The sequence below is a fragment of the Ursus maritimus genome, unplaced genomic scaffold (genome assembly GCF_017311325.1).
Source record: "Ursus maritimus isolate PB19 unplaced genomic scaffold, ASM1731132v1 scaffold_7, whole genome shotgun sequence".
In the NCBI taxonomy this organism is placed as follows: Eukaryota; Metazoa; Chordata; class Mammalia; order Carnivora; family Ursidae; genus Ursus; species Ursus maritimus.
The window spans coordinates 5,498,577-5,517,753 of NW_024426885.1; the positions used below are offsets into that span (position 1 = coordinate 5,498,577).

The 19,177-nt window shown below is 45.8% G+C and overlaps 1 protein-coding gene across 1 annotated transcript in view; it reads right to left on the minus strand.

Annotated features, from left to right (window-relative positions):
- DOCK1 (dedicator of cytokinesis 1) overlaps positions 1-19,177 on the minus strand; it is a 495,125-nt gene that overhangs the window by 371,763 nt on the left and 104,185 nt on the right. Inside the window, 6 exon segments of the mRNA XM_040623969.1 lie at positions 3,893-4,027; positions 7,572-7,672; positions 7,982-8,071; positions 12,824-12,921; positions 17,370-17,553; positions 17,914-18,017. Of these exon segments, the coding sequence (XP_040479903.1) occupies positions 3,893-4,027; positions 7,572-7,672; positions 7,982-8,071; positions 12,824-12,921; positions 17,370-17,553; positions 17,914-18,017 (712 nt within the window).

Here is a 19,177-nt window from a genome sequence, read left to right on the forward strand (position 1 = left end):
ACCCTACTCAAGTCTTTAGCCCCGTGGTCCATGATTTCTAGGCCATGATTTTTTCCTTCCCACAGAATCTAAGTTCTTAGTAGTTTTAGAGTATAGATTTAAATTTAAGAAATATTATCTTTTCTATGTAATGTGGCTACAACTGTGTTCTAAGTTTTGAGGGGAACATATGTTCCTCTCTGCCCTCAGGAATCATAGAAGGCAGCCAAGATACACATTTAGGAAGCAATCAGGAAAAAAATAAGGTCAATAAACTATTAAAGTCTGGGATACAGTCAGGGCTCCAACGCTCATTAAGTACTTACGGGAGGGAGAAGCAAGGGACAAGGGAGGAAGGGCAGGAGGGAAGGACCTCGTCATCAAAATCTCCGGGTTCGCTACAGTATTCAGATGAGGTCAGGAATGCCCAGACAAGGGCCTCGGAAGCCTCAGGAAGCCTCACTGCCTTTTGGCAATGGCTGCTACTCGCCTATGACCTCATTGCACTTTTGTCCTAGATGGTGTCAGCTCTTGACAAACAAGTTATCCCAGCAGAGACTCCTTTTGTGATCAGGCCATGGCTCTGCTGGGGCCACTCCAAAACAAAGACAGGCGATAGGATCAAGGTCTGTGCCAACACAAAAACATTCTTAAGGACATCAAACATAAAACACTTCCCTAGGTCACAGGCAAGGATCTGCTGAGCTTCTGCATAGTACAGAAGACCAAACCACATCTTTGGGTCACATAGGGCTCCACTGATTTAAAGCCAAGGAGATACTAGTGACAGGAGTCTCAGAGACTGACCCCCAAACTAACAGCAAGAAAAGCTCTCAGGGGCCTAATTAAGTAGGACTTCGGAACCCAGAATAAGCTAGGGGCGTTCCGAGTTGTCAGGCAAGAGAAATTCAGGTTAAAAGCATGAGGAAGAGGATGTTAATCACCGATCAAATATATATTTCTCCCTGACTCCTTTACTATAAGAACTTTGATTTTGTTGAAAGCATCAATAAGCCCATCTAAAAGTCCTTACCAACCTCCCTTGCATCTAGGGTGGTCATGTGACATACTTCCGAGATGACACTTTGTAGAGATTGGGAAAGTTCCTTAAAAGGAGAGTAAATAGAAAGCTGTTTATGCCACACCTTCCCCTCCCTGCTGCCTGGAATGCAGTCCTGATACCAGGAACCGCAGGAACCACGTTGGGGCCATAAGACACAGAGATGGACCCTAAGGATGGTGGAGCAGAAAGGCAAAGGAGCCAAGGACATGTGGAAACCAGGGACCAAGTGCATGAACTCCGGAATCTTCCTCTGGGCTCCATGTTACATATGCAGGTGGTGAGAAGTGAAGCTCATCTCTTTAAGGCACATGAAGCCAGGCTTTTGTGTAACAGCCAATCATATTCCTAACCTCTATAAGATTGACCAAATTCAATAATGTATGGACCATGGTTCTAAGATATCATGCAATTTGTATCTGGAGAATGAAAGAGATTAAGAGAAAGAAATAACTTCACCATTGGTCCATTTGGATGACCCCGATCTCTTCTAGTCACATTATTTTGTAAAAGATTATAGCATTTACTACAATAACAGAAACAGAGATTATCAATGCATGTTTCTTTTGATGCCTAATCTCTGAATGAGAAGGAAAGTCAGCAGCGTGCTCAAGGAGGAAATGAGCATCACCAAATTCCTGACTCCACGTCATATTGATTATAAATTATACAAGATTAAGATTTTTTCAAACAAAACATGACAAAATCTATACATATCACCCAAATACGCTGTCCTTTCAAGGTCATTCTCTCACCTTAGGTAGATTTTGTTTAGTGTAATTAATGACTTAAAATTAGTGGGGGAATACATGAAAGCCAGATAGAGGGTGCCAAGAATTTCATTTTCACAGAATTACTTTTATTGGAAAAATACAATGAAATCCAGGAAAACAAAATCTATTTTGCTTGGTCATCTATCACAACTGACAGTGAGAAAATCATCAGTGGCTTTGACCCTAAAGAAAAGAGAAAGCTCAGGGCGCCTGGGTGGCTCAGTCGATTAAGTGTCTGTGGCTCAGGTCATGATCCCAGAGTCCTGGGATCGAGCCCCATGTCAGACTCCCTGCTCAGCGGGGAGTCTGCTTCTCCCTCTCTCTCTGCTCCTCCCCACTGCTCATGCTTGCTCTCTTTCTCTCTCTGTGAAATAAATATAAAATTTTAAAGAAAAAAAAAAGAGAAAACTCCGTCTATAGCAAGATTCATGCCTACCCATAATTAGCGAAATAAAAGAGCATGCCTTCAATACCTTAGTCAAGGATGACAGTACGAAGACCTCAAACTGTTGTGTCTTCATACAATCAAATGGCAGTATAGAGACTGTTGTCTACATCATGTCAACTCCACAGAGAACATAAGCGCCATAATCCTTAACCAGTAACACAGGGGCTGCAACCACTGATCACCACTGTACTACATGTGGGTCCTACCCTGTGTAGGACTTTTCCAGATCTACACGCAGTCAATAACTTGCTCCTCTGGCTTTATTTGCACCATCGTATGCACAAGATTGGATTCTGAATACCCTCCCTTTCTCCTGGACCCTTCCAGAGAAGGCCACCTCAGGCCAACAAAGATAAAATGAAGAGGAACAGCAAGAAACTGATTTGGGGTCTACACTGGTTCAATGACCAGTTTCCAATGCTAAGTTTCAAGAGCACGGTGCTTTTAAAAGGTGATGTGTGGGGCGCCTGGGTGGCTCAGTCGTGAAGCGTATGCCTTCAGCTCAGGGCGTGATCCCGGTGTTCTGGGATCGAGCCCTGCATCAGGCTCCTCCGCTGGGAGCCTCCTTCTTCCTCTCCCACTCCCCCTGCTTGCATTCCCTCTCTCGCTGGCTGTGTCTCTCTCTGTCAAATAACTAAATAAAATTCTTTTAAAAAAAATTTAATTAAATAAATAAATAAATAAATAAATAAAAGGTGATGTGTGTCCTCTAAGTGAGAGGAAGAGTTTCAGTTTGTGAAACTCCATCTCTGTGTGCAGAACTCACGACAAGAACATCAACCTTGAATAATGAACGTGAACCAGTATCGCTCACAGTAGATCACCCAAAGTAGCTATCCTTCCAAAGAAAGAAGCAGAGAGAGTCCACTTCAACACTCAACACTCAATCTATCCTGTTTCCACATCTCTTTGTGCATACAGTTACGTACAGTGGGCCACCTAGAAGCTCTGGTTTTAGCACAGATACCTGGAAAAATATTAATGTTCTCCAGAAAATAATGAAGTCGTCGGCACCCCAATCCACTTTAAAGTTCAAAAACAGTGCATACATTCATCCAGAGAGGATGAGAAAGAAGTCACAGAGCTTAACAACTAAGTGTCCATTCACCTGGCAATTCCAAACGTATCTCTCTAGAAACAAAATATTATTCTCGTTGAAGGAAAGAAAGAGAGGAAGCCCCCAGAGTCATCCCAAGGGAGGCAATTTAACTTGGTTTTGGCCTTCTGTTGTTGTTGCTTGTTTTAACTGTTTGCTCTTCGGAGGCATTTTTCTGTAGAAAGAGAAACTGAAAAGAACTGCGGAACGCTTGTCCACACCCTGCACGAGCTCTGATGAATGTGGGGTACGTTCAGTGGTCAGTGTTTAACTCACATGCACGAATTCCAGACGTGGGAACAGGGCTTGCTGCTCAAACTTGTGCTTGGATTTCACAGACCGGGAAGCAGTTACTCTAAAAGAGGGAAGCCCCAACAAGCAATGGCTATTTACTACTGTCCTGTCATACGAGAAAGCAAGACAAGGAAGGAAAAAGAGGAGAGGAAGGGAAGGAAGGAGGGGAAGAGACAAGGAAAAGGAAGGAAGTAAAAGATCTCCTGAAATCCCCTAGAAGTGCCGGCGCGGGCGACACTTACTGATTGAACAGGATCCTGGAGCGCACGATGAACTTGAAGATGTACTCCAAAGCCTTCATGGCTTTGTACAGCTGGTCGTTTATTCCCGGCTTCTCGGCATTGTCCACGTAATTCCGTAAAACTTTTGTCAGCTTCCTATTCACAATGGAATCACAAATTAATTACTAAGTTCGGAAGATTATAGTATCCCGATTCTTAAGTGGGACAGAAATACACAAGCGGGTTACTGTTAGTTTGTTCACACTTGTCAGTAGATGAGTATTTATAAAATATATTCAAAATACATTAAAAGTGAGCCATACATAACACTCAGAGGAGTGAGATCTGAACGTTGAAACAGTGCTTTTCTAAGTTTTAGATGTTTTTCTAAGCATTTAAATGTATTATGTAAATTTAACCTTCACAGTGACACAATAAGACAAGTATTATTTGGGGGTATAATAATAATAATTGGGGATAAGAGCAGGTAAATTATCCCTGATTTACAAGTGAAGAACCCCAGGGTTAGACAGATAAACTAGCTTTCCCAGCACTAAATAAAATTGAAGAGATTTTCTTCATAGCCGTATCCATTTTTTCAGTGCTTTTCTTTTTTCCACATCGAGCGTGCATTACTTTCCAACGACAGAGGCAGCAGTGACAATAATCAATTTTTAATTCTGCCCAAACTTCTACATTTTCTACTATTACTGGCCCATAAACTAATAATCATTGTTCACTGTTCATAAGGCTGACCTGCAAGCAATGCTTCTAAATCATAAAAGAACAGCTAAATTAACTTCAATACACTTTCTGGTCTTAGCGTATTGGGCTGCACTGAAATTCTCCAAAAACTAGCCACATACGTGCAGCCTGTATGACGACAACCAACAAGATTACCCCGTGAATCAAACTTCTCTGATCCCCAACTGTTCATTTCATCAACAAAAACTCACTGGGGCTTTTTAAATATTCATTATACTAATAAAAATAACCTGCTAGGGCACTGCCGGCATTTCCAGTTACCAGAGAACCATTTCTAGTGAGCCCGTTTGTAACAGATTGTTAGCTGAGACTACTACAAGATACCCATAAGATCAACTGTAACGGGCATTAAGGGATGACCTCAGAACAGTCCTGAGCATAACCCCTATCCTGATAAATCACAACAGAAAGCTTTCTGGGTGACCAAGTGGATGAGGTCATTTCTAACACTCATCAGGTTGCAGAACCCCAGCAAAGACTCTCAGAGGAGCACCCCTGCAAGGTGCTGGGGAAAAGGGGGCCAGAGAGGTCCTCTCCCCACAAGCTCGCTGGGCTCCCATGTTGGGAAGAGGAGCTCACCACACATGTCTTCTGGTGGTTCTCAAGGCACAGGAGAATGTCTAAAGTCCTGCCATAAAACCTGTGTCACCTGATTTTACTTTTCTCAAGCTTGTTGACCAGACACCTTTTCTTATTAAATCCATTAATAGCCCAAGAAATAGATGTTCCATAGAACACGTCTCAGAAATTTTCCCAACAGATTAATCAAAAATAAATAAGCAGATGAGAGAGAGAAAGAAAGGAACGATATGCAAAGAGAATGACCCAGAATCAGAAAATAAATGAGGAAGTCCAAAGACCCATATCCACATGAGCCAGGCCATCTGTAATGGCAGAACGATCAAGGCCCTGGCACTAGCTGAGAGAGGCAAGCCGAATGGAGCATCAGCTAAGTGGAGGCAAGACCTGAGCCAGCTCCTGGAAAAGTAGCTCTGTGCATAGAAAGGAGCCGGTCCTTGCTGGTTTTCTGGAAGAACATTCTCCAAAGCTGATGCTCAGAGACCACCGTGAGCACACCACTAACACAAAGACAACCTTCCACGCTTTAGTTAGAGCAGCATGAATCAGAGATATCTCCTTTGGTACTTCAAGCCTTAAAAACTCAGATTCACTGCTAAGACACCACTTGGGGTTGCTACTTTATCAAAACATGATAAGAATATTTATTTTCCAAAATGAATCTCCTTTTATGCAGATTACAGGGGCTGAAAGGGAGGATAGCGATTCTCAGCTCAGTCCCATCCTGTCTTAAAGATAACGCGGTACTTTTTGTTTCTTCCAGTCAGTAACTTGCCAGAGACTCCCCGACTTTCACTCCACCCCCTACGACAAAGGCACAGAGAGAGCGGTGCCAACAGAAGGCCTGGAAGACAGCATGGCAAGCTTAGTCACTGTGCTCATTCTCTGAAATTCCAGTACAAAAGCTAATCTGAGACAAGCTGTGTGGCCACATTTCAATAAGGACACAGACGTGTGAACATGACTCGGACAGACTCGGAGATCGTGCCACGTGAGCAGCCGCTTGCTTACAGGCCACTCCGGGGAACCTGCTTGGTCGCCACAGCAAGATAGCGCTGCACGGTCCGCTCTCCCCAAGGTCTGAAAGGAACTGTCCAAAGCTCAGTCACACCGGATGTCTCCACAAAGAGAACAAATCGCTTTCAACGAACATTTATCAGCAAGCACAAAGGACTTGTCGCAACTTGTCTGTGTGCGCGAGGATGTGGCAGCTCTCTGCCCACCCAGCCACTCGAGGCAGACACGGAAAAGCTGGGACAGGATGACCGATGTCACACAGATAGCTAGCGACAGACCTCTGACCTTGAGTTCATGGCTGCATACAGGCAAGGACACAGATTCTGACTTAAATATGGTCAAGGCACACTTCTGCTTTGACTCAAGCTACTGGCACTAACGAGAACCATTTCTAGTGATTCTAACGCCAGGGATGCTCTTAAAGAAATTATTTACATCTTTTTTCATTGCAACTCACACACAATTCAAAGTGGGAATAAATGCCAATAAATCCCACCGTGAGACAGGCAGAGTAACTCATCCTAATCATTCTAATAATGAAACCTAACAACTGCTTCGTGCTTTCTAAGTGCCAAGGATTACTCCAAACACTTAACGTGCAATAGCTCATTAAAAGTCTCAAGAAACCCTAAGATCATGCCCATTTTGCTGAGGAGAAGGCTGAGGCCCAGAGGTTAAGAAACTTAAACTTGTAAGCGACAGAGCTGGAGGTGAAGCCTACGGGTTCCTGGATGGTGCTGGTCAACACCAGGCGAGCCGCCTCGCCTCGCAGGCCTGGAAATCCCACATTTGCTCTGGCTGCTAACAGATGCCCAGGGGGCAGGTATGGGGTTGTGGGGGGGCAGGTCAAGAGCAGCTGGGTAGGCAGTCAGAATCCAAGTTAGTTACAGATGAAGCGTCTAGAACAAAAAGGAAGGCCCTCTTTAAGAGCAAAAAGATACACGAAGAGATACAAAACTGAATTTTATTCACACTAAACAACCAATAATCTCAAACCAGGAACACATCCATTTATTCATTTGCCAAAAGCTGGCTGGGAAGCTGCAGTGAGGCATACATCAGTTTCATCGAGCATAAACTGAAAATTTCAAAGACAAATGGAAGGTATGGAGGAGAACAAGAATTTATTCCAGAACGTTACGATAATTTATCACATATCTTCTTTCAACTAGATTTCTAGGTCTGTTAAGAGGGAAACAATAATAAAAATTATCCCAGTAAACTCAGAGTTGGGGGCAGGGGACAAATATACAACCACAGACAAAAGTTATGAAAAAGGCATTTAATAACAAACATACAAAATGAAGTATTGGTTTTAAAACAACAAAAATGAACTTACGTGTAGGCTAATGTTGCACTAAAGTGTTTCTTAATGTAGGTTTCCAGAACAGGATTAAAATGCTGAAATTTTCTGTCAGCAATTAGTCCAATGATAAATACCTGTTCAATTAATCAATATTTCATTAGTAAAATAATGCAAGCCTCACGTGAATCATCTGCACTGCAGTGGGAGTCTGTGAACTAGCACATTTTCTGATGTTCCCTCTTCTTACCCCAGAAATGACATTGGCCTAACTACAGTGTCCCACTGAAAGCAACTCTCTGCCTCGCAACCCATCTGCTTTGATTGGATTAACAAGAGAAAACATTCCCAAGGTGACTGGGAGGGGTCCCCTCCCCCCAGCTTCAAAGGCTGCAGCATGAAAAGCACTTCAACATCTGAGCAGATGAAAAGTACAGGCCTCTTACCAGAGCATCAAACACTAACGTATCAAACGTCTCGCTCTCGGAGTTCTCCATCATGATGTTGAAGAGGGCATCCAAGGTGTCCTGGAGGAACTAGAGGCACACGAAATGTCAGCAGACAAAGTAAACTCACCTTGCTTTCCCCCAACCTACAGTAACTACCACCTTAGGCCATACTCCAAACAGCCACCTTTCCCAAATGTCACCAGTGAAGCCAAACGCTTCAGGGGCTCTTCCCAGCCATTAGATGCACAGGACAAAAACTGAGATGAGTGAACTCAGAACAAAGAGATAGGACCCTGAGCCAAGCAGAGGATGACTGGTAACAGGGAAATGCCCTATGGTTCCCCCCCCCCCCATAAGACTTCTCCAACCCTTTTCCTAGTCTTCACCAGCCTGGTGACAAAGAGCTCAACAGCAGCTCTCAGAAGACTGGCTATGCCTCATCCCAAACTCTGAGTGTAGGACCTGAGCTAGGGAGTGGGCAGAAGCCACATAGGGACAAATGTCAAGCTAAGTACAATGAAAGACGACCTTCCACAGACCCAAATGCCCACAGATGGAAAAGGTGCGTGACTCTGAAACTGGGGAACACAGCAAAACACCAGGAAACACGTTTTATTCAAGACAAATTTAGAAATTCCTTTTATAGCTTACTGTAATTCACCAAAGAAATATTAGAGCACAGAATGGCAAACCATCATGAATGAAATAAAGAATAAATTAGGAGACTCCAAGGTTATGTCACACTAGAGATTGGCTTCCAATCCTGTCTCCATCTTCCCCTGGAAGAATTGTAAGACAGACCAAGAAAGACTACCTTGGAGGTAATGAGTTCCCTGTTAGTGGAGGAGTTCAAGAGTAGTCAGAATGCCACATGACGGAATACTGGACATAAAAGAGAATAAAGTATAGATAAGCCATCATCAGTCATTAGGGACATGCAAATTGAAACCACAGTGAGATATGACTTCAAAACCACTGAGAAAGCTATCATCAAGACATGAGCAGTACGGTAAGTGTGGGCAAGGATGCAGGGAAACTAGAGCCCTTCCACATCACTGGTGGAAATGTAAAATAGTATGATGGTTTTGAAAACAGTGTGGCAAACCCTCAAAGAGTTAAATGTACGTTTACCTCATGAACAATCATTCGGAGGTATGTATCCAAATGAATGGAAAACATATGTCCACACAAAAACTTGTACACAAATATTCACAGCAGCTTTACTCATAAATGTCAAAACGTGGCAAACACCCAAGTCCACCAGCTGATAAATGGGAGGACAAATCCATACATTGGAATAATTTATTATTCAGCCATAGAAAGGAATGAAGTTCTGATACATGCATGCTATGCTTTGAAAGCATTATACTAACTAAAAGAAGCCAGTCACAAAAGGCTATAGATTGTTTAATTCAATTTATATAAAATAATCCAGGATAGTCAAATCCATAGAAACAGAAAGTCGAGTATGGCTGCAGGGACAGTAGGGAGTAACTGCTGACGGGTTACAGGGTTATTTTTTCTCGTGATGGAAATGTTCTGGAATCACGCAGTGGAGATGGGTGCACAACTCCTGAATATACTACCACCATGCAACTGTGCAAATAAGAGTGATTTATGGTGTGTGAACTACATCTCAATGAAGCTGTTATGAAAAACAAAACAACAGGTGAGAGGGTCCCATAGCAAGGGTGTCAAAGGGATGGCTGAATGGGATGTCCGGTCCAGATTCTTCCTGGAGGGTTCAGCCCATGCACACAACACACGGAACCACAGGCACCCTTGGGTCCCCATAGAGGATCTCAAATGGTAAGAGCACTCAGCCTGAGGAACCAAACCGCTGGGACCTGCTCCTAAAACCAGCACTCACCTCACTCCCCCACTCTGTGCTGTAAAACTTTGCAATAGCCCTAAACCCAATGCCAGAGGTCACCCTCAGGAAGGAGAACATACTCCCAAACCTAGTTAGAGCTCTGAGACCCACCAGTGCATAAAACCTTCATTATGTTCTTTTTTTTTCCTCCAGTTTTATTTATTTAAGCCACCTCTACACTCAACATAGGGCTTGAACTCATGACCCCTAAATCGAGAGTCGCAAGCTCTTCTGACTGAGCCAGCCAGGTGCCCCAAACCCTCGTACTAGTCTGTGCCACCCACCCACCACCTATTTTATGCCAGGAAGAGTCACATACAAACGGCAGGGGAATGAAACCACCCCATCCAACAGGTGTTCTGGTCTGGATATCAAGGGCTTCATGAAGCCCAGTTACTGGGGCCCATGCTACCTTGTTACATTTGTATTATTTCCCATCATTTTCAGTCTGCAAAATCTTTGCAAAGGTCACACCTTTACACCATCTGCTACCTGCCCAATGTTACTGCCAAGGGGCTCACCAGGTGCCAAGCCCTGGCTTGTCTCGGTTCACCCAGAGAGTCCCTGCAGTAGGACTACCCACCCCACCAGACAAATGACATAATCCATAGCCCAGAAACATGGCAGCCAAGAGCGGGAGCAGCCCGCATCTGGCTGTCAAGCCACAGAGGCAGAGGGATACCAGCATCCTCAACGAGGTCCTGCACACAGAGCCACAAACACACTTCTTTTGACACCTGCCCTCTTTCAAAGACTATCCACTGGCGGCCCAGAATAATCACCATTTCCATTTTCCACCAAAATGGGCAATTGTATCTTTTACTAAATAAGCCAATGCTGTTCTTAATCCATCAAGTAATGTCATCTCTCTCCCACCAGTTGTAAATATACACAAGGGTGGGGGCGGGGGGCCTTGAATGAGTGGAATAGGCTCAGTCTATAGTGTCCTCCAACAGAGTAGGAGCCCCACGCAGGCTGGGAATCCCTCCAGCCCTGGCTCCCATTAACAGCCGTATGGCCTTAGACAAGTCCGTTCACCTCTCTAGGTCTACACGGTACACAGGATGCGCCCCCGATGGACGGACAGGTCATTCAGACGTGCTGGTACTAGTGCACATGGGAAGGAGGGGGTAGTGAAAACCACTTCAGGGCTGAAGAACAGGGTTTGGTAATAGATTAGGTAAAGGGAGTGAAGGACAACAATAAGACAAGATGGTTCTAGATCTTCTCCTTAACGTGTAACAATAGGCCAACAGAAATACAGCTAATTCCTGATGAGATACAGGGATTTAAAAATGAAAAAGGACAAAATCTCATTAACTCTGTATCTTCTAAAGTTACGTTAACTTATTCACCCAGTTTCCATCTGAATCAGGGAAGTTACAGAACCCAGGGAAGTTTACAATACAATTAACATTGTCCAAGCCAGAGGTAGCAGACAAGAACCTAAAACGATGATTAAAATTAGAAGATTAGCAAGGATATGTCTGAATGGTTATACAATGAATTTCAGAAAGTGGTGCAACCAAATTAATTTATACTGAAGTTAACCACATTGCTGCTTAATTAAGGCCATTTTAAGTAATTAATTTTTACAGAGATAAGGCAGTCTCCTTCTGCAATCATCTCTTGTGGCAGGCGAAGGACTGAGCCAGGGAGAGACAGACCTGGCTGTAGACACCTCGTTAATAGAACACCCCGGGTGTGGACCGGCTTATCGTCTACAGGCCAAATGGGGCCTACTGAAAATGGAAACAGGTTTCCTTATATAAAAGGAACAGTCGGGTCATCTAGGTGGCAGAGCTGGATGAGTGTCTGACTCTTGGTTTCAGCTCAGGTCATGATCTCAGGGTCATGGGATTGAGCCCTGCATCAGGCTCCACGCTCAGCACAGAGTCTGCTTGAGATTCCCTGTCCCTCTCCTTCTACCCCTCCACCCCTGCTCGCTCTCTCTCTCAAATAAATAAATAAATCTTAAAAAAAAAAAGAAAGGAAAAGTCATTGGAGCCAATGAGAGGCAAGCATGGCCTACTATCAGAATCAACAATCCCTGGGACGCCTGGGTGGCACAGCGGTTAAGCGTCTGCCTTTGGCTCAGGGTGTGATCCCGGCGTTATGGGATCGAGCCCCACATCAGGCTCCTCCGCTATGAGCCTGCTTCTACCTCTCCCACTCCCCCTGCTTGTGTTCCCTCTCTCGCTGGCTGTCTCTATCTCTGTCGAATAAATAAATAAAATCTTTAAAAAAAAAAAAAAAAGAATCAACAATCCCTAATGCAGAATTACAGAACTGGGGCGCTCTAAGAGATCTCGGATCACCCCGGTCTAACTGTCCTACCCTGCAGGTAACGATTCAAGAGGGTACCTGATACTTCTCCAGAGCCTGCTCTGTGTAAGGTTAAGAAATAAGTCCAAGATCACATGGGAAAAAAATGGCGGAGACAGGACTCCCAGGGCTGAGAACCTTGTGCCAGACCACCCATCTCTCCATATCAATCCCAGAAGTTCTAGGTCAATCATGAGCCAGAACTAATAATAAAGCGGATGGTAATAATGCTGGTAAGATGATAATAATAGGACGGAACGCTGGCGCCCCCCCATGCGCCAGATCCAGGCTATGGGTCTCATTAACTCCAAACAACCCTCTGAGAAGGCATTATTGCAATCTCCTTTTTACAGCAAGAGAAAGTAAGCCTGGAAGGGGTTACTTCACCCTTGTCCATCGCACAGTGAGGCCCCACTGGAAGAGGAGCCAGAACCCAAGACTGGGTTGATCCCAGAGCCCATCACCATGAAGTCAGGAAGCCCTCCCAACCGGAATCCAAGCCAGCGTCTACCCACGTACAAGTGCATGTCCACATCGGTTCGAGGGACTATAACCAGAAGCCCACACTGCCGTGAAGGCAGTGCCTAGATCCGTTCACACGTGGAAGAAAAACAGAGCGAGCCACCCCAGGGCTGCGTTACCTTCACCACCTCGCCACCGTCCACCTTCATCAGCTGTCTCAGGTTCTGCTGCAGCAGACTGGTGTTGGAACGCCACTTCAGGAGCCCCAGCAGGTCCACTGCAAACACAGAACCAGCTTCAGTCTCACGGCAACAGCTCTGTCTCCCTTCATCACGGAGCAGGGCAGGTTCTCAACATCATTTTGAAACAGAAAACTCAACCCTCTTTGTTAACATCTACCTGCTTAATACTTCATTACTTTCTAGAACATACTTGACACCCAGTATGGCTGAATTCATTATTTCCAGCTACACTTCCCATGAAACAATTTCCACATTGAAGTTAAAAACGCATTTGTGGGGCACCTGGGTGGCTCAGGCTATTGCGCGGCTGACCCCTGATTTTGGGTCAGGTCATGACTTCAGGGTCCTGGGATCAAACCCCACGTCAGGCGCCATGCTCAGCTTGAGATTATTTCTCTCTCTTCCTCTGCCCCCCCCCAACGTCTCCCCCCGCCCCAAATAAATAAATAAACCTTTTTTTAAAAAATGCATTCAGGAGCTTAAGGAAAAAGGGCTGGCCTTTCCTTTTTTTTTTTAGGTTTTATTTTTTTTTTAATAATATTTTTTTTTATTATATTATGTTAGTCACCATACAGTACATCCCTGGTTTTTGATGTCAAGTTCCATGATTCATTTGTTGCGTATAACACCCAGTGCACCATGCAATATGTGCCCTCCTTACTACCCATCACCAGCCTATCCCATTCCCCCACCCCCTCCACTCTAAAGCCCTCGTTCTGTTTCTGCAAGAAAGTAGACTCAGCCCAGCAGAGGGTCTGGAAGAGGCTGCTCTCCGACAAAGTCCTGTCCTAAAATCTTCTACCAAGTGGATTTTTCCTGCTTGAGAACATGCCTTTTTTTTTTTAATTAAATAACAAAAAATAAGAAATGTACTTTCAGGTACAGAAACCGCAAGGTCACAGGGAGCCTGAACCACAGGGTGACTGCTGCCCTCACCCTGGCCTGCCTTCCATGGCTGTTCGTTTCTTATGGCTGAATTTTTGTTTTGTTTGTTTTCTAACAGAAAAAACACAGGCTGAATAGATGGATTTTTACAGGCTAAATGTGGAAGACAATGTCCAGAAATGATTTTGTGTAAGGCAGCCTGATGTTCTCGAAGGCATGAACCCAAAGCATCTCGAGGAAAGAACATGTGCCTACACAATCCTCACTTGAAGTTATATTACTATCCCATTACGTGAAAAACACACAATTAGCAAAGTGCATCCAATTTACCATTTATGCTCATTGGGAACAAACTTCAGCTACACAAAGCACCTCCATTAAAAAAAAAAACAAAAAACCCTAGTTAATACTGAAAAGAAAAATACAATTTTGGCAACAAGTAGCATTTCTGGGAACACGAGACACCTATTAAGGACTAAACCACACAAAAGGCATTATTCCTGTGATGAGCACAGAACATTCGTTCTCATCTATCTGCCCTTCCCCCCCAAGTGCAGCTGACAACGGGACCCATGGAAACAAAGAGAAGACAGGAGCTGAAACACCACGTAATGGCGCAATCACCTGCCGGGCTACGCCACCACCACATGACCTTGGGCAAGGAACCGCACCTCAGTTTACCTATCTGAACGATGAGTACGATGTTGCCAAATTACAGGGCCGGTGCCAGAGTTAAACGGTGTGACGTGGAGAATGTGCCGGGCAAGATGCCCGGCAGGAAGACAGACAGCAGCAGCCCTCCACCAACAAGACTACCAGGAAGTGAACATTTTAACCATTCATGGCGAAAGTTAAGATGGTTTCATTTCTAAGTGAAAGTGAAGATGTTTTCTTTCTAAAGGAAGGTGAAGGAATGACAAAGGGCCACATCCTGCCTGGACCTGCTCTTAGCCCCAGGGTTAAGGGAGATTTCCACCTCACAAGAGTTTTTTGTTTTTTTTTAATGGCAACTGGTTAATAATCTAGATTCTATTCCGGCAAAGTTAGAGGCACTATAGGTATGAGGGAGGCTGAGGCTGACCCCTGTTTGGTAAATCTGAGACAATGTACAATCGGCAAGTGAACATTGGAAGAAGGCCTGGCGGGGGGGAGGGGGCAGTGTTTTAAGAAAACAGAGCTTGACCAGAGCCCTGGCTACCCGGGTCAGACTGGCGCTCTCCGACCCAGCCCTCATTCCAGAGAGCCACCGAGGTCTGGCCCATGGTCATTCTGTGTTTTGTGACTTCTCTCTAATGACCTAGGAAGCTAATTGAGGAGAGGAATCACATCCTATACTTCTCATTTTATCCCCCATAGCATCCAGTAATGCTGAGAACAGAGATGTTTAATACAAACCTCGATGAATAATTCAGCCACTGCTTTTCCCTAAGTAATGGAACTTCGCAGGAGCAAATCACGGATGCAGAAAAATGACTCCCAGAATGAGAATCTGGGACTCAATGCTCAGATGCCAAGTGGGGCAGCTCCATCCTGCAATCCCACCTGCCACACTGCCATCCCAGAAAGAGGAATCATTGGCTGGTGTGCAATGAAAGCCAAAAGATGTCCCCTTGACTCTCGGTGAGCAGCATTACCCTGGAATTTCCTTGTTGCCCAGCAACAGCTGCTGCTGAGAGCAGGGCGCTGGCTCCCTCAGTTCCAGGGAGGGAATTACCCTGTGACTGATGACAGCCAAGAAGCTGGGAGGTGCGAGGAGGGGTCAACATCATAGCCCTGGGAGATTTCTGCTACTTAATACCTTGGGAGATCTCTGGTTCACAGTCCCCTTCTCCAACAATGTGTGGGTTAAGAAGGATTCTGTGGGCCTCCCAACCCAACTGTTCTTCAGAACACGTTTTAATGGGGAAAATATGTTCAAGTTCCAAATAACAACTTCCAACTACTTCTGGAGCGTAACCCATGCATAAGATGGGTGGCTTCCTACGTAGTGAAAACGGCAATACACAGCAGCTCTCATTTGTCCGGCACATAATGGAAAGCTAAGTGCCACACATATGGGGTAGCAACTCACTGGTGAGGCTGCTGTTGCCCTGAGTTTAATTAGGTCCTGGACGGTATAGCCATCTGGCTAGGGAACTAGCTGGACTATACCCAGAGAGTAATATTTGACCTGGGGGCACCCTTTCCATAATGCAGTCCCAAACCGGCACCTGCCCTGCTGACCACATGCTCCCTGGGCACTAAAGTCACGCATGCTCGGTGCATCCTACAGCCCTTCCCCAAGCTTGCACAGAACCCGATGCCCAGGTAAGGGTTTGCATTTGCTTATGGAGATTACTGCACACCACCAACTAGGAGAACTCAGGATGCTTTGGGAAAACTGTGATGATGAAGGTAACATTAGAGAGACATGGCCAAATGGCCTTCCCGCATTTGAGTGAAACGCTCCCCCACACAGCTGACTCAAGACAAGCAGTGAGGAAGCACAGTTTGTCCAGGCCAGCGAACAGAGGGGAGACGGCAGGTACGGAGAGTGAGAACACCTGGGCCGCTCTCCACTCCAGTGCCATGGCTTCCCAGTGTTGGGGACCCTTTGTCCCGCGGTTATCCTGTTAGAGGCCAAACAATGACTGTCCCTTGGGCAAATCCAAGACTACTACCAAGATTTACAGACAATCCCCAGGGACACAACTCAAGATACCAACAAACAGTAACAATCAAAATCCATGCTGGGTGGCGAAGAGGAAAAATTGGATTTTCAAGCTGCGTTTCGAGAGAGGATAAGGTCCCTCTGCATGGCTGTGATATGGCCACAATTGGGGGATGCAATTTGTAAATGCAGGAAGTGTGCAGGGGAACCTCTGCCGCGTCCAGACAGTGTGCGGTGAGTGAGACGTTCCTCCAGGCCACACGGCCACGCTGCTGGGGGGTCTGCAAGCAGTGGTAGGAGCTCAAGGCAGCACAGCCAGCCCAGCCCAGGAGGCCAGGCACTTCCTGACACCGTGCTTCAGTGTGATTCAGTCAGCCAGGGAACTAGAAATGTCATCCAAACCAACCTTTACACCTAAAGATAACTGGTAATTATCTCGGTGAGTAGCTGGGAGATGAGAAGGCACACGCACAGAGCGGGTACCTTGGACCCTCCCCCCAAACCCTCACGAAGCCCTCTGAGGCAGATATCACACCCACATGTGTGCGGAGCTGAGGGAAGTGAGGTTCAGTTTCTCAGGCCCTCATTCAAGGTCACTTCCAGGGTGAGCACAGGACAAGGGCTCCATAACTGGTCTTTGGTCTGACCCCAAACCCCGTGTGTTTATCCCTTGTGCCATGCTACCTTCCTTTGGCCAAAACCCTTTCTTTGAAAGCAAACCCAATGGTTTAACTCCCTTTAAGGTTAATCCTTAGACCAAAATTGTAGTGAATTTTCAAGTGCGGTGGATGCCACGCCCCCTTCTGGTCCATGGACACCCACGCTGGCCAGCACCAGCACAGAGGACGCGTGAATGACCCGCAGGCCACTGCTCAACAGGGAGCACAAAAAAGTCAGGGTCGAGAGACGAAAACCGCGGGGTGAACACGGGGCCATCCCCAGACTCACCGTTCTGGGTAAGTTTGGTGGAGCACACGAGAGTTGAGATCTGGAAGGAGTCTTTGCTGATGGTGCAGCTCCCAAGACTCTGCATGCTCTTGCCCGTGGCCGAGTGGGCCTTTTCTTCTAACTCTGCTTTCGTGGAGGGTAGGCTCAAGTACGTGGCGGCGTCCTCCAGCTTCTTCGCCTCCGCCTGTGGGTGTAATTATGGGCATGTCAGAAGTGAGTCACAATCAACCACACCGATGTCTTTTCTATCCTTTCCTATCCTTAATCCTTTTAACCATAATGATATTTTCTCTTTATCATCTGCTAAACTGTTTATTTTAATGATTTCCCTCATTCGTGTAGATTCATTCATGTTAACATTTATCGCATATCATCTTCTCTCATTAGGAACAGCAATCTGGTCATCTGAAACGTGCATTTGGATAACTAACTGAAGCTAGAGAGCAGCTTTCTCACAAAGACGGAAACGTCAGCTCTGGCCAGGAGTCCCAGAGAGGACTGAAGCAGTCCATATCAGCAATACTGCACCAGGCAAGCAGTATACCTTATAGACGATGAGATCATGCTCCCCGTCCCTCAGCGTGGTCCCATCGTATCTCATCAGCTTTACAAAGGCTAGTGCAAATATTTTCTCAGATTTATCCTTGGCTGCAAGAGAAATCAATCATTATCTTCAACTGCCATCATGGCAATATCACATAAAAAGCTACAAGGGCTACCTTTACGAAAACATGACAAAATTGCATTGAATTAAAGGAAATGGACAGAAATGGAAAAATGGGAGTGTTCCCCAGGAGGGAGGATCCTCCTAACAGAACCACTTGTGAGCAAATTAACCTGTAAATTCCAAGTAATTCCAATCAGAATCTCATGGAAGAGTTTCCTCATGGAACGTGAAACAGATTCCCACAGTCAAGAGCACCAGGTGGGTGCGGAAGGAGAGCACGGGGTGGGGGCAGTCCGCAACCCTAGAAAACAGCAGTGACGGGGACATGACCACAAAGACCACAGTGCGGCTTGACAACAGGGACACACAGAGCAACAGGAGGGACAGGGTCTGGAAACACGAGGTGAAGGGCAATCCAGTAGGGACAGACCACTGCCTGAGAAAACTGGCTATCCATATGAAAAAACAGAATCGATTCCTACCTCACGGCAATCACTAGAATAAATTCAGGTGGAGTGAACACACAAATGGGAAATTTTGTTCTCTAGCAAGAAAGCTCCTTCCCCAGATACCTGGATGTGAGGCTCATTCCCTCCCTTCATTCAAGTTTCGGCTGACAGATCACCTGCACCAAGGTGACCAGACCATCTAAACACAGTAAACTGTAACCTGGTCACACTCTCTCCCCTCCCCTGATGTGTTTTATTCATAACTGTTTGGACTGAATTGTGTCCCCCCCGAGTCTGGTGCTGACCCTAACCCTCTCATGTGACTACAGTGGAGATGCAGCCTGTAAGAAGGGGCTTGAGGTTAGGGAGGTCATAAGGGGGGAGCGCGAATCCCACAGAACTAGTGCCCTTCGACAAAAAGAGAAAGACAGCAGAGCTCTACATCTCTGTGCGTTCACAGCCTGGACAAGCATCCCCACCAGACACCAGGATCTGGCATCCGGCTCTCAGACTCCAGCCGCCAGAACTGTGAGAAGACACATTTCCGTTGTTCAAGCCCCCCCAGTCTATTCTGTTATGGCTGCCCGGGCAAACCAAGAGGCCAGTCCTGATCCCCACCCGCCCGAGCAAGCGTGCACATGTGTGCATGCGAACGGCTGCAGATCGTTAGTTTCACTGCACACGCGTCACTG